The 15,768-nt window shown below is 39.3% G+C and overlaps 1 protein-coding gene across 2 annotated transcripts in view; it reads left to right on the top strand.

The window, feature by feature from the left end:
- The first annotated feature begins 327 nt into the window (after positions 1-327).
- CCDC198 (coiled-coil domain containing 198) overlaps positions 328-15,768 on the top strand; it is a 31,215-nt gene continuing 15,774 nt past the window's right edge. For both annotated transcript variants that reach the window (XM_058567926.1, XM_058567925.1), the window contains exons 1-2: positions 328-550; positions 3,201-3,283. In XM_058567926.1, the coding sequence (XP_058423909.1) occupies positions 328-550; positions 3,201-3,283 (306 nt within the window). The remainder of the gene's footprint in view (positions 551-3,200; positions 3,284-15,768) is intronic.

Genomic DNA, 15,768 nt, shown 5'->3' with positions numbered 1-15,768 from the left:
TTAGAGATTTGTTTAATGATCAATAGTGGTTTCCATTCCTACCACTGAGTCTTTCAGAAAGCAGCATAACCTCGTCAATGTTTAACTGGATTCTTTGGGTCTGAAATGGCAAAGTAGGAGTTGAAGGGAAGTCTCCATGGAAACCAGCCTCCAGGAAGTGGCCAGAGGGTTAGTGTGTGGTGAAATAGAGCTAGAAAGATGTCAGGAAGGAGATGGCTGCCTTGTAAAGCAGCGGTGAACTTCTGAGTACCTTGATTAAAACAAGCTACATTAATGGCCCCCGAACCATATCCCTCACGGTTTTTCTTTGAATGTCTTTGACGTGAAATGGGCCTGAGCCACTCCAGGGCTCACCCAAGGGTGACCAAAGTAGCACCTCTGCAAAACAAAGAGGAAGAGCCTCCTTCAACTTGCCCTGTGGAGGTTGCATTCAATCAGCAGCTGGAAGAAAAGAGTTCATATTTGTTCACGGGACCGCAGGACCAGAATAAGGCCTTGGAAGGGCAGCTGCCACCTCTGCGAGAGACCTGGTATGGAAGGTATTCTTCAGGTAAACATGAAACCCAGCTTGAGATTTGTGTATTTGGGCCAAGGAGAGCTACTGATAGATTTACTTGACTGTCTAGCTCATAATCTTAGAAAGTTTCTAAATTATTGAAACGTAAAGGAAAATCTTTCAATGGGAGACCGAATGTTTGTCAGCTGTAAGTACTCTGAGTACATTAGAATGGTACATTAGATGGGGTACATGAAACTGTGTACAAGGGGCTTTCACCATTCCACATGAGAAGGAAAAAGTCATTTTGTTTCAGCTTAGTTTATAGTGCTTCCAATGTTTATACCTAGGTTTGCCAGACGATTAAAATTATATAGATAAAGATGTGACAAATTATGCCAATCATATGTTTCAGTTAGATTCTAAATTTAAATCCTTTTCTCCAGTACTGTTGAATGCATCAGGCTTTGTTGTTTTGAAAGCAGCATTTTAGGAGCAAATCCATTCTAATATGAATTTGGAAACCACCCCAAACAGAATTGATTTATTGCAGCACAGATGAGTGCATGAGTCACCCTCTCCCCAATTGCATATTCTTCATGGTCATCTGCAGAACTAAGAGAATTTTTTCCCATTATGATTGGAGGCTCTGAGCCTGACGTGGCTATAAATTATCCTGGGATATTTTACTAGACATGTAAGATGTTTTATGACAACCACAACGATAAACAGACATTCTAACTTGGGAAGAGAAATATAAATATATAAGGTATATATATGTATATATGTATGTAATTTCCTCTTTTCTTCACATTCTGGATCAATAACACAAATAAGTTCCCACTATTGGTCTACCTGACCAGAAAGCCTTGTATTCTCTTTCAGTACCTAGTAGACCTTATCTATAATGATTTTCATGGCTACTTTCTGTAGAACTGACAACCTTTGACTGGTTCTATATGGCCTATTTTTTTATGTTCTCCAACTTCCTAAGCACATGAGTGGAAATTTTCCTTTTAGTTTCATTGAAGAATTCCTTTTTTATTCAAATCCTCTATCCAAAGTTTTACAATTTTGGTAACTGATTGGTAAAAGCTGATTCTAATGCGTTAGAGTCCCAACTGGGAAAAGTTCTAATTTTTGAAATGGTAAATCACACTAAAAATAAATAACAAGGGGATGGTGAGCATTCTGATCACTATTTTCAAAGGGCCCATATTCTAACCCCAGCTCTACCAAGTAACAAATAGTACGACTTTGGGCAAGTTACTTCATCAATTTTCTTCACCTGTAAATCAGGGGTAAAAATATCTGCCTGAAATAGCCTGTGCCGTTTCGGGAGAATCAAATTAAATAATGAGGTGATATCACTCAAATCATAATAGGAAAATAAGGAGTTGTCAGACTGCTGAAAAAAGTTTTGCCGAAAATAGTTACATTTTTAAATCCAACGTGTTTTTTGTTGTCATTGCTGTTGTTTCTGTCTTGCTCAATGTGCTGGCATCTCTTGAAAGAAAATAAGGGCATAGTGAAGCTCTTAAGGTGGTCATTCAAATGTCTTAAGGATAGAAACACAAAACTACCCAGGGATTTTGCCATTTAAAATGCAAAGTGTGACTGTAGGATAGTCTACACAACAATCTAGAAGTCAGAATGCTTCCAGATTGTTAAAAGGACAAGGGCTTCATTCATGCAATATTGGTCACAGTTGTAGTCCCAAGGGCCCAGGATAATCAAGCTAAAAAATGAAATCCATAATGGATCTCTGGAGCCTATCTGTTTCCTAACGAGGCTTAAACTCTGTAGCCCTGGGTTGTTTCATGAGGAAAGAATATTGATATGTTGTATTATAGCAGCAACTTGTGGGAGTTTCTTTCCCTAGTTGGGGGCACTATTTAACTGGGAACATATAATGCTAAGCATTGCATACTCTTGTTACACACTCATGGCCCATTTCTTTATCACCTCTCCCTCTATCTCATACCTATCCATCTATCTATCTATTGCATCTGAAAAGAGAATTTATTTTCATTTCTTTTTTTTGTGAGGAAGATCAGCCCTGAGCTAACATCCATGCTAATCCTCCTCTTTTTTTTTTCTTTTTTTTTTTTTTTTGGTGAGGAAGACTGGCCCTGGGCTAACATCTGTGCCTGTCTTCCTCCACTTTTTTTGTATGGGACACCACCACAGCATGGCCTGACAAGCGGTGACTCGGTGCGTGCCTGGGATCCGAACCCAGGCCACCAGCAGCAGAGTGCATGCACTTAACCACTACACCATGGGGCCGGCCCCTATTTTCATTTCTTAAAGCTATATTTTTTATGATTTCCTATATTATTTTGGAGAGATTTCATGAAATTAAAACAAATTATTAAGTTTCTATTTTCCAGGCCAAATTTTATGTTTGAATAATATTTATAGTCAAATACTGTTAATTGTGCAAATCTTCCTCTAAATATCAATCTGGGAAGGAAATGAGGAAAGCAGACATTAAATCCTGGGTCTCGGCTAATATTTTATCATCTGCTTTCATGTAGGGCCCCTTCTTTATGTGTTTCATCTCCACATTCAACCTATAGGTTAGATATATACAACTGAAAAGGCCCAAAATTGTGTTAACAAAGTCTAATAACTAATGATCAGCCTAATTTAATAGTAAATTGTTTTTAATGGTTTGTTCTTATTTCTCCCCCAATCCTTCAAGTGCCCAGGGCCATGTATTTTGACATCCCACTGGAACAGGGAGAAACAAGTATTATTAAAAGGCATCCACCCCGAAGACTTCAAGTAAGATGAATTTAAAAGGCTTCATAAGGAATTTCTTGGATTTAATGGTAACATCCCTTTTTAAGTCTAATCGTAAAAGAGGGATATTGATAATGACCACGCTAATGAGAACGCAAATGTTTTTAAAGAGAACGTTGTCAATTGTAAAGACCATATTTCTTCAGTCTTTCCTTTTGTAGTGCTTTAGAACATAGGCATGATGGGACTCAAGGGACCTGAATCTTGTACTAGTTGGTTGGGTGACTATAGGAAATCACTTGCAATAAACAATAATAACAATAACAACACCTACTATTACTATTTAATTACCACCTATTGTAAGTCAGATACACCCTAGACAACTTGATATATGTCATTCATTTAATCCTCATATCCCTCTACAGGAGAGGAAGTATTAGTTTTGTTTTATATACATGAGTTCAGAGAGTCAAGTAACTTGCCCAAGGACAACAGAGGCCAGATATCAACCAGGTCTTTCTCCAGAGCCCGTGCTCTTAACCATCAGCATACATGATCTCCACAGCCCTCTGTCCCTAACCTTTTATCCTTCTGTATGTTAACTGGTTGTTGAAATTGAGGACATTGGATTCCAAGGCAGCAATGCAAGAGCTTTAAATACATTCCCCTTAATAAATATTTAATGAATTCCCTCTAGAGAACTATAAATTCTAGGAACTCTCATCCTAGAAGGGGAAAGAGATATGAGTGGGTCCTTGCCAATGAGCATCAGCTAACAGAGGGCTGGGGCTCTCTGGTGGGCAATATCTGTCACTGACATTTGAAAAAGGGATGGAGCCAGATGCCACCGGCTACACAACTCACCCAGGTGTCTGGACCAAGCCCAGCGGTATTTGAGCTCGTTTGTTGGGGATTATTTCTGTTTCAGTTGGTTTTTATTTACCTGTCTTCTTCAGAAGCTCACAGTCAGTATTTGAAGTGATTATATCCTTTGGTCACATAAAGAGCATCTTTTCCCAAAATATTAGAAACCTCAAAATAGTGTTTGGTTAATGAAAAATAAAATGTAATTCTATCAAATTAATATTTAATTTTAAAATTTTTCAGCTTATCTCTAGTTAAGCTGGACAGTTTAAAAACTTATGTTTTATTTCTAAATCAAATGCATGTTTTCAAAGGAGTGTGTTGAATATATGTTCCTGTGGAATCTCTAAGCTGAATAACTCAAATAGAAGCTATTACGATAACCAGTGAAAAGTATTTTGTAGCAGTCTATAGTTCACAAAGTACTTTTTAGATCTATCAACCCTAAACAAGCTAACATTAGGCTTTGATTCTCTCAAGTCAATCAAGCTCAAAAAGAGAACTTCAGTATTTCAGAGTCAAAGACTGCACCTCCACATTCTAACCAACCACCTTAAAAATGAAGAATCAAGACAAATGAATTATCTGAGTGCAAAGACTATGTCTTGTTCAGTCTTATATCTTCAGTACATATTAAGTACCCCACAAAAGTTGTGAATGAATGAATGATGAATGAATGAACAGATGATTGAATGACAATAAGACCCATTATCCTCGGTAGGAAAAAAAATCAAATGCACTCCTTGCTATTGCAGACCTATAGCATCACTGTATTGGAAGTCCAGTTGACTAGCCAAAGCAACTATGTGATGAGTTATAAGGGCACAGGAGTGTTTTATTGAACCCAAGAGTTGGGAGGCACCTGGACTTCAGGGAGGAGCTGTGCCTTGGAACCTGAAAGGCAGAAGAACTCCCTGTGTCTCACCTAAGCTCTTCTCCATGCATTTGCTTTACTCTCTCCCTGCAGATTGACTTAGTCTCTGCTCCTCAAGACCACTTGGTGAAATATGGCCACCCTGAATTTGCATCTTATAGTTCCAGTCAAATGGACACACTGGCCTGGCCCTCTTGGCTCCAATTCCAAATTCCTGAGAGAAAAGATGTTATTGGCTCAGTTTTGCTTGTGATTTCCGTTCTGGTCAAATGAGCTATGACCAGAGGATACGCTCATGCAGTAGAAATGTGGGGAGAGGAGTCCCCCCACCCCCACAGATTCTGGAGGCAGCTCCTAGAGAAGAGGGAAATCACTGGGAATTTGGCAGACACTCCCAAAGATATCGACTATAATTATCTTCACAAATGAGGCTCAGCACATTTTCTACCACAAATGGGTTTTAGAGAGAATAATAAATGCTGGGTTCCCATGACATGCTAATTAATAGCCTAATGTCTGCCAAAGAAAATTCTAAAAGTATTTTTAATTATTAAGCCAAATCTAATTGTATCCTAATAATTTGAGTTGCATATTTGGCACTCTCCACTTCCTGAACTTCCACTCCTCAAGTAAAGAGCAGGTCATGAACTAAGGTTCTCCAGCTTGGAGATGCTAAGATCTGAGAGCCTCTGCCTCGGAGTTCTAATCAAACATGCCTGTCCCATGTCAAAGAGTTGATCATCGCTGTCCCTCTGGCCTGACTCACTTTCTCATCCAACCATCTCAGGTCCAACCTAAGGTGGTGATAGGTCTCCTCCTGCCCCATATCATGTGTCCTCAGATGATCTCCTTGGAGACTTCCTCAGCTCCAAAGATTTGCTTAAATCTCACCTTCCCTATAAGGCTTATCATGATAACCTATTGACAGTTGCAACCCTCACCCTAGCACTCCTGATTCCCCTGAACGTTCACTATCTTTTCTTTTCCCTAGATCATTTATTTCCATCTAACACTAAGCAATTTACTTATCTATTAGGTCCATTGTGTATTTTCTTCACTGCCTCCCGGCCAATACTAGAATATAATCTTCACAGAGGTAGGGATTTTGTCTGTTGTCTTCACTAATGTATCCAGGTGTCTAGAACAGTCCCTGGCACATAATAGGTGATCAATAAGTATGTGTTGAATAAATGTTGAATGAACGAATGGAGAGGAGAGAAAGATGAGCATAAAGACTGTTGGTGAGAGATAAGGAGGGTGGTTCTGACCTGGATGGTTTCATTATGTCATTTGAGTATTAGACAAATTGTTACAAACTTATTCCCTTTCCTTGCCTTTTCTAATTCTTTGCCTGTTTTCTATTATCTTTTTCTTTGTCGTCTGTGAGAGTTCTTTACATATCTTAGATCAGTCCTTTGTTAGTTATATATGTTACAAATATCTTCTCTCCGTCTATGGTTTGCCTTTTCATTTTGCTTGTGTGTGTGTACAAAGATTTCCACTTTTAGTGTTGTCAAATTTCTCAATCTTAATCTTTGTTTTGTTTTTCTTGTATTTTGTCTCAGAAATGTTTATCTTCCCCAAGGTCATGAAGGTATTCTTCTTTATTTCTTTTCAAAATTTATAATATTTAACTTTTCACATTTATGTCTTAATCCATCTGAAATTCATTTGTGTGCAGGTGCAAAGTTGGAATCTAATTTTCCTTTTTTTCCATTTGATTCATCTTTTGTACCAGCACTCTTTATGGAATCATCTATTCTTTGGCCATTGAATTAAAATGTTACTTCTGTTATATATACAATTTCCAGTGCTTCATGAATCTGTTTCTGGGCTGTCTCTTCTGTCACACTGGTCTATTTGCGTATCTCCACAGGGATTCCAGACTGTCTTAATTATGTACCTTTAAGCTAAGTCTTAGTATCTAATATGGCAAGTCTCCTCACATTATCCTTCTTCTCCAGAATTGTCTTTGCAATTTATGGTCCTTTGCTCTTCTATTTGAAGTTTGGATCTTCTCGTCACGTCCATGAAAACCCTTGTTAGTATTCTGATTTAATGCATTAATAGATTAATTTGGGGAAAACTAATCATGTTTACAATATTGAGTCTTCTAAACCACAAACATGGCATAAATCTCCTTTTACTTAGATTTTCTTTTATATCTTTCAATAGTGTTTCATAATTTCTCCACAGGGGTTTTGTGTGATTTTTTTTAGGTTTGTTTCTAGGTATGTATATCAGTCAGGGTTCAATCAGAAAAACAGAACCAGTAGGAGATAACATATATTAAGAGACCTTGCAAGGAATTGGTTTACATGATTATAGAGGCTGGCAAGGCACATCTGAAATCCATAGGGCAGGCCGTCAGGAAGGGCAGGCTGGCACTCTCGGGCAGGGGTGAAGCTGCATCCACAAGTAGAATTGCCTCTTCTTCAGGGAAGCCTCAGGTCTGCTCTTGAGGCCTTTCGACAGATTGAATCAGGCCCAGCCAGATTATCTGAATTAATCTCACAGTGACACCTAGATTAGTGTTTGAATAATTGGAGTCTGTAGCCTAGCCAAGTTGACACTGACCATCAAAAGACATTACAGAGTTTTTTCCTCCTATTATGAACGAGGTCTCTTTTCCCATTTAATTTCCTAAATGATTATTATTTGTGAATAAAAAAGCTATTGATTTTTGTATGTTGAATTTTGTGTTCCACAACTTTATTAAAATATCTTGTTAATTCTAATTGTCTATAGATTCTTCTAGATTTTCTATGTAGACAATATCGTCTATAAATAAGAATAAATTTTTTCTCTTTCTTCCCAATTCTTATCCCTTGTACTTGTTTTTTTAACTTTTGCATTGGCTAGAACTTCCCTTGCAATGTTGAATACAAGCTGATAATGGGCATCCTTGTCTTATCCATGACGTAAATAGGACTGGTTTGAAAACCAAGTACATTTACAATAGGATTTTGATAGAAGCTAGTTAGAGTCCCAAAAGGAAACAGATGGCACACTCAAAACAGGATAATTCAAGGAAGTTTTCTTTGCAAGTAACTATTTACAGAGGTTTGGGTTAGGGGAACCAGAGAGGATATTGCAATAACCACTAGTGGCAGCTGAGGGGTAACCACCTCTAGGCGAAGGGACTAGGAGAGTGAGAGATTTCTGGAGCCTGGAGGAGAGAGTTAGGTAGAGGAAGCTGCTTTGAGAGGAGCGGCGGACACAGCCAACACAATATGACCTTGCAGGGAGGGACAGAGGAAGAAACATCCTGACCTCTTTCCCTTTCCTCTCTCAGATCTCCTGCTGGGGCTCCTCAGTGGCTGAGCCCACCGGAAAGCCAGAAGGCAGGAGAAACCGGTTAGTCCTTACAGGCAGAGAATAGGGTAGAGAAATCTGGCAAGTGGATCTGGAAAAAATAAATGGAAGATATCTGGCACAATGCTGTTTATTAAATTATTGACATTCCCTTTATTCCTAGTGTACTAAGAGTTTTTCTTAGGGCTGAGTGTTAAATTTTATTGATTTTCTTCTCCATCTATTAAAATAATCTTATGGATTTTCTTTTTAATCACTATGTATTACACTAATAGATTTTATGATATTGAACTATACTTACATTCTTGGCATAAATTCTACTTGGTCATGAGATACATATATAAATACATCGCTGAATTTTATAAGCTTAGGCTTTTTTATCTATTTTTGTAAGTAAAGTTGTTCTATAATTTTCCTATACTGTCTTTTTCCAGTTTTGCTCTCAAGGTTGTACTAGTTTTGTAAAATGAGTTGATTACCTTTCTCTCTTTTCTATTCTCTAAAACATTTGATATAATTGTTGTTGTTATCTGTTCCTTAAAAGTTTGATAAAACAGGCCTGTGAAACCATCTTTGGCCACCTGGACTTTGGAAGAGTGAGAAGTTTTCCTAACTTAATTTTTTAGTTGACTCGGGTATCTTATTTTTTCCTGATTCAATATTGCTAATTTATATTTTTCCAGAAAATTATCTATTTATCTAAGCTTTCAAATTTATTGTTATAAAATTTATAAAATTATATAATTTATAAAATTTATCTATATTTATATATATAATTTATAAAATTATAAAATGTCTTAGCTTCTTCACAGGCAACATTTTGATGATGCTTGTAAAACAAATCTTCCAGCTTACATTTTGATGCAGCTGTTTTATACCGGGTAGAGAGGTGGGGAACAACTCAGGCCCTGATTTCAAGCTGTGATCTTGGCTCTAGTTTCCCATCTTATATGGAGCATTTTTAGGTTCCCTTTAACCTAAAGAAATAACTCACAACCATCAGGAGCCCTGAATGCATTTTTGGATCACCTTCCCAAAGTATGCATTTCTGTTCTGTTTTCTGGTCCCTGGAGATGTTTATATTGTATCTTTTTGGTTTTATGTTTTATTTTTCATTGCTAGATGTTTGGAGCAAAGAATGGTATTTAAATGTGAATTCACTGCAACGCCTTGACCAGAAATTCCTCCTTGGCCTTATGATTTCTTACTCCAAGGCTGTCCTGGACACCTTTACCTTCTTCCCAGAACCTTAAAGGACATATTCTTAAGTCATGTTACCAAACAAATTTTACAGTTTCTTTGAGTTGCTCCTGCCCATCTTTCTTTCCTGCTAGTAAACAGAAGCAACCATCTCAGGTTAGTGTGTCACCAAGCTCAGTGGCTTACACCTGATTTCATCTCCATTCCTGCATCTTCTCCTGACACTTCGATTGATTACCCTGACCATTTGTTTTGTTTGAGAAGCCAAATAACCCAGAAACCTTCAAAAAAATAATACATTTTTATAACATGAGACGAAAGAGGGTGTCATTCTACCAATTTTCCAGTAATTCCTTCCACCATATTCTCTCTGAAGATGATGAAGTGAGGCATCTTGCTTCCCAGGTGAGGAAAAGGAACACTGATATGAACCCAGAATTCTGAGGCAATTTCATCTAGCTGGTTTGTTTAGAGAAGCTGATTTTCCAACAATTTTTTCTGCAGTGCTTCTCACGCCAAGTACAAATGATTTAGTGGAGGGATCCTATTTGCAATGTAAGTTGCTGCCATCTAGTGTCCTTTCTGGAGGAATAGTGTGTTTCTTAGGTTCTTTTCAATGGCCAGGAAGAAAGTCATTGCCTGGAGAGAGTTCTTAAAGACACCTACTACTTAACCTTTATCAGAACTATGGATTTCTTTGAAAGTTCAAAGAAAAACATAGCCCTAAGAACTTGTGGATAGATTATTTTAAATAGCTTCGAAAATATTTAAATAGCTGGCTTCTTCAGGCTCAATTTTTCAATAACGCTCCACAAACAAATCCTCTGTGGTCTGCTCTGATGTAGTGCCTTTATTCACTTGACGCAGTATGGCAGCCAGTGGACCCCACCCTAGGAAATCATCAGAATCCCCTGGAGAGTTTTGAAAAAATATATATTCCAAAGAAACAATTGATAAGCTGGACTTCATTAAAGTTAAAAAATCTTGTTCTGTGAAAGACAATGTCAAGAGAATGAGAAGACAAGAACAGAAGATATACAGATGGCAAGTAAGCATATGAAAGTATGTTCAACATCATATGTCATTAGGGAAATGCAAATTAAAACACCAATGAGATATCACTATACACCTATTAGAAGGGCCAAAATCCAGAACACTGACAACACCAAACGCTAGCAAGGGTGTGGAGCAACAGGAACTCGCATTCATTGCTGGTGGAAATGCAAAATGGTACAGCCACTTTGGAAGTCAGTTTCGCAGTTTCTTACAAATCTAAACGTAGTCTTACCATATGATCCAGCAATCGTGCTCCTTGGTATTTACCCCATGAATTGAAAACTTAAGTCCACACAAAAACCTGCACATGGATGTTTATGGCAGCATTATTCATAAATTCCAAAACGTGGAAGCAATCAAGATGTCCTTCAGTGAGGGAATGGATAAACTGTGGTACATTCATGTCATGAAATATTCAGCGCTAAAAAGAAATGAAATATCACTCCATGAAGAAACAGAGGAAACTTAAATGTATATTATCAAGTGGAAGAAGCCAATCTGAAAATGCTACGTACTGTATGTTTCCAAGTATATTAACATTCCAGAAAAGACAAAACTGTGGAGACAGTAAAAAGATCAGTGATTGCCAGGTGTTAGGGGGAGGGAGGGATGAATAGGTGGAGCACAAAGAATTTTTAGGGCAGTGAAACTATTCTGTATGATAATATATTGGTGGATATATGACATTATACATTTGTCCAAACCCAAAGAATGTACAACACCAAGAGTGAACCCTAATGTGAGCCATGGACCTTGGATGATAATGACATGTGCATGTAGGTTTATCAGTTATGACAAATGTCCCACTCTGGTGAGGGATGTTGATAGTGGAGGAAGTTGTGCACGTGTGGGGACAGGGAGTATATGGGAACTCTCTATTACTTCTGCTCAATTTTGCTGTGAACCTAAATCTTCTCTAAAAATATATCTATATATATTTTATATATTAAAGATATATATATTCATTCCCAGGACATATCCCAGACCTGTGGAATCTCAATCCCCAATGAATAGCCCAGGAATTTTTTTTTTTAATTCCAGGAGATTCTGATGATAAACCAGGGTTAGGAACAAGTAGTGGAGGAAAGAGCATGGGATTTGGAACTGGACAGACCTGAGTTTGAACCCCGGGGTTGCCACTTTCTAGCTATGCAACCTTGGACAAGTTCTTAACCTCTCTGAAATGGGGAACTGTCATAATTATCCACAGGGTTCATGCAAAGATGGGATGAGCTGACATATTTTGACCCTGGGCATGATGGACAGAGATGGCTGCAAAGGCATATGGGCCTGATCCATGAACCCAATCCTGAACCAAGTCCAGGGGATGGCACAAACTCTTCCTTGTTCTCTCCACAGCCCCCACCCCGAGATCCCCTTCAGTCATTCCTGCTTCTTCCTCCCATAGGTGCCTGGATATCCCCTCTCTCCTGGTCCCCGTTTTCCTTCCTTTTCTACTCCATTCCCCTCAGGGTTCTGACTTGATCAGCTGCTGTCTCCCGTGCCCTGCATCTTTATGTTCTGTAGTGAAGAGAGCCAGACACACCTCTCTCTGACCAGTATTGATCACCTCTCATTACCTCCTTGCTAAGTAATTATGTTAAAAAAAAAAAAAAAGTCCACTTTTTTCTCTGAGGTGAGAAAGGAACAGAGAACCAGTTCCCACCACAAATGCAAATTACCTCGCACAGATCTAACATAAAGATGAGCTCTTTCCCTTTGTCTCTCCTCCCTGTCTCAATATCCTGTGCCCTTCTTTTCTTGCCAGGTGAGCTTTGGGCTGCTCTAGCAGAAAGGACTGCTGGCTGCTCTCCCTAGAACAGCTCAGGCCCAGGCCCAGGGACCAGGAAGTCCTTCCTCAGGGAAGTAGCAGGAGGCACAGGTCAGGCCCCCGCTATGAGTGCTGGATGCTCAGCATCCATTTTCTGTGGTCTCTCCCTTTCTCTTCTCACTATGGTCACCTTGAAAACCAAGCTAGATTCCAGGTCTACCCCTTGATAAAGCAACAAACCAGACTAAAATGAGAAATAATTTTAAAATAAATTAGCACTTACCTTTAGGGTCAGACTAAGGTGGCAGTGGTGCTCACACTGTTTGCTACAGCATGGCGTCCTCCTGGTTTTCCCCCTACTTCCCGAGCTATCACTTCTCAGTCTCCTTGGCGAGCTCATCCCTGGCCACCAGGCTCTCCGTGTTGGAGCTCCTCAAGTCTTCAGTCTCTGGCTCTGTTCTTACTCTTGACCTCACTCATGACTATGGTTTCAATTATTCTCAACCCCAGGATGATTCCCAAACTCGCCTCTCCAGCACAGACCTGTCCTCTGAGCTCCATGCCTGTAAACTAATTATCTACTCAACAGCTTCACTGCTGTGTCTCAAAGCCCTCTCAAACTCAACCTGCTCTGAACCAAATTTGCCCTGCTACATCGCACCCAAACCTGGTCCTCCTCTAGGATTCCCCATCTCTGTGAATGAAAACACTATTCATCCCTTGTGTTTGGAGGTCATTTGGACACTTCGCTCTCTCTCACCAACCATAACAAATCTTGTTTGGTCAGTTTTAAACATTTGTGGAGCCCATCATTGTCCCTCTGTGAGCCCCAAGCCCATCATCTTTATCCTCCTAACTGCTCTCCCCACATCCATAATTGCTCTTCTCTACTCTAGTTTCCACAATGCAGCTACAGTGATCATTTTTTACAAGCAAATGTAATCATGTCACTACTTTGCTTGACACATGTCAGCTGCCCATTGCTCTTAAGAAGACCAGTGTCTTTAGAATGTCCCATCAGGGCCAGCCCCGTGGCTTAGCGGTTAAGTGCACACGCTCCACTGCTGGCGGCCTGGGTTTGGATCCCGGGCACGCACCGACGCACCACTTGTCAGGCCATGCTGAGGCGGCGTTCCACATACAGCAACTAGAAGGATGTGCAACTATGACATGCAACTATCTACTGGGGCTTTGGGGGAAAAAAAGAGGAGGATTGGCAATAGATGTTAGCTCAGAGCTGGTCTTCCTCAGCAAAAAGAGGAGGATTAGCATGGATGTTAGCTCAGGGCTGATCTTCCTCACAAAAAAAAAAAAGAAAAGAACGCCCCATCAGGCCCTGCATTAGCTGGCCCTGTCTGCCTCCCCAGCCTCCTGTGAGCCATTCTTCCTCTCACTCTGAACTGCAGTCAGCCGACTTCTTGCAGTCCCTTCAACAGATCATGGTGTCTCCCACCTCAGGGCTATTGCTCATGTTGTTCCCTCCACCGGGATACCTAAGTCCCCTAAAATTTCCCAAACTCCCAACTTCTGCTGAAAAATTACTTCCTAAGGAAACTTTCTTGGATGCCTCCTTACTCCTCTCCCCCTTGTATTGGTTTTCTAGGGCTGCTGTAACAAAGTACAACACACTGTGGGGCTTAACACAATAGAAGTGCATTATTTCACAGTTCTGGAAGTTAGAAGTCCAAGATCAAGGTGTTGGCCGGGTTAGTTCCTTCCGAAGTCTGTGAGAGAGAATCCATTCCATGCCTCTCTGGTAGCTTCTGGTGGTTTGCTGGCAGTGTTTGGCATTCTTTGGTTTGTAGAAGCATCACCCCAATCTCAGCCTTCATCTCCACGTGGTGTTCTCCCTGCGTGCACGTCTCTGTCCAAATTTCCCTTTTTTATGAGGACACCAGACATATTAGGTTAAGAGTCCACCCTACTCCAGTATGACCTCATCTTAACTAATTATATCTGCAAGGACTTTATTTCCAAATAAGGTCACAGTCTGAGGTACTGGGGGTTAAGACTTCAACATATGAATTTATGGAGCCAATTCATACCGGCCCCCCCATTTCCAAGGTGGACTCTTCCAGTTACAGATTGTCATAGTCCTGCCCTGTAGACTTTTTCTTCAAATCACTGATCACAGTTTGTAATTATTAATGAAATAATCACACAAACAAAAGTTATTTGTACCCCCCCATACATTTTTTAAAAATTATTTTATTGAGGTCATCTTGGCTTATAACATTGTGTACATTTCAGGTGTACATTATTACATTTCAGTTTCTGTGTAGACTGCATCATGTTCACCACCAATAGTCTAGTTTCCATCCATCACCAAACATATGTGCCCCTTTACCCCTTTGCCTTCCCCCCACTCCCTTCCCCTCTGGTAACCACCATCTATTCCCCCTTTCTATGTGTTTGTTGGTTGGTTTATCTTCCACATTTGTGTGAAATCATATGGTATTTGTCTTTCTCTGTCTGACTTACTTTGTTTAGCATAGTACCCTCAAGGTCCATCCATGTTGTTGAAAAATGGCATGATTTCCTCTTTTTTTATGGCTGAGTAGTATTCCATTGTATATATAAATCACATCTTCTTTATCCATTCATCAGTTGATGGGTGCGTGAGTTGCTTCCACATCTTGGCTATTGGGAATAATGCTGCAATGAACATGGGGGTGCATATATTTTTTTGAATTATCGATTTTATGTTCTTTGGATAAATATCTAGTAGTGGGATAGCTGGATCATATGGTATTTCTATTTTTAATTTTTTGAGAAATCTCTATACTGTTTTTCATAGTGGCTCCACCAGTTTGCACTCCCACCAGCAGTGTATGAGGGTTCCCTTTTCTCCACATCCTCTCCAACACTTGTTATTTCTTATCTTGTTAATTATAGCCATTCTGACAGGCATGAGGTGATATCTCATTGTAGTTTTGATTTGCATTTCCCTAATAATTAGTGATGTTGAACATCTTTTCATGTGTCTGTTGGCCATCTGTATATCTTCTTTGAAAAAATGTCTGTTCATATTCTTTGCCCATTTTTTGATTGGTTTGCTCATTTTGTTGTTGTTGAGTTATATGAGATCTTTATATATTTTGGAAATTAACACCTCGTCAGATATATGATTTGCAAATATTTTCTCCCAGTTGGTGAGTTGTCTTTTTGTTTTGTTCATGGTTTCCTTTGCTGTGCAGAAGCTTTTTAGTCTGATGTAGTTTATTTTTTCATTTGGTTCCCTTGCCTGAGTAGACATGGTATTCAAAAAGATACTGCTAAGACCAATGTCAAAGAACCTACTGCCTATGTTTTCTTCTAGAAGTTTTACGGTTCCAGGTCTTACATTCAAGTCTTTAATCCATTTTGAGTTAATTTTTGTGTATGGTGTAAGATAATTATCTACTTTCATTCTTTTGTACGTGGCTGTCCAGTTTTTCCAACATCATT

Source organism: Diceros bicornis, chromosome 24 (assembly GCF_020826845.1).
Source record: "Diceros bicornis minor isolate mBicDic1 chromosome 24, mDicBic1.mat.cur, whole genome shotgun sequence".
Lineage (NCBI taxonomy): Eukaryota > Metazoa > Chordata > Mammalia > Perissodactyla > Rhinocerotidae > Diceros > Diceros bicornis.
This window is presented reverse-complemented; position numbering and strand designations above follow the sequence as displayed.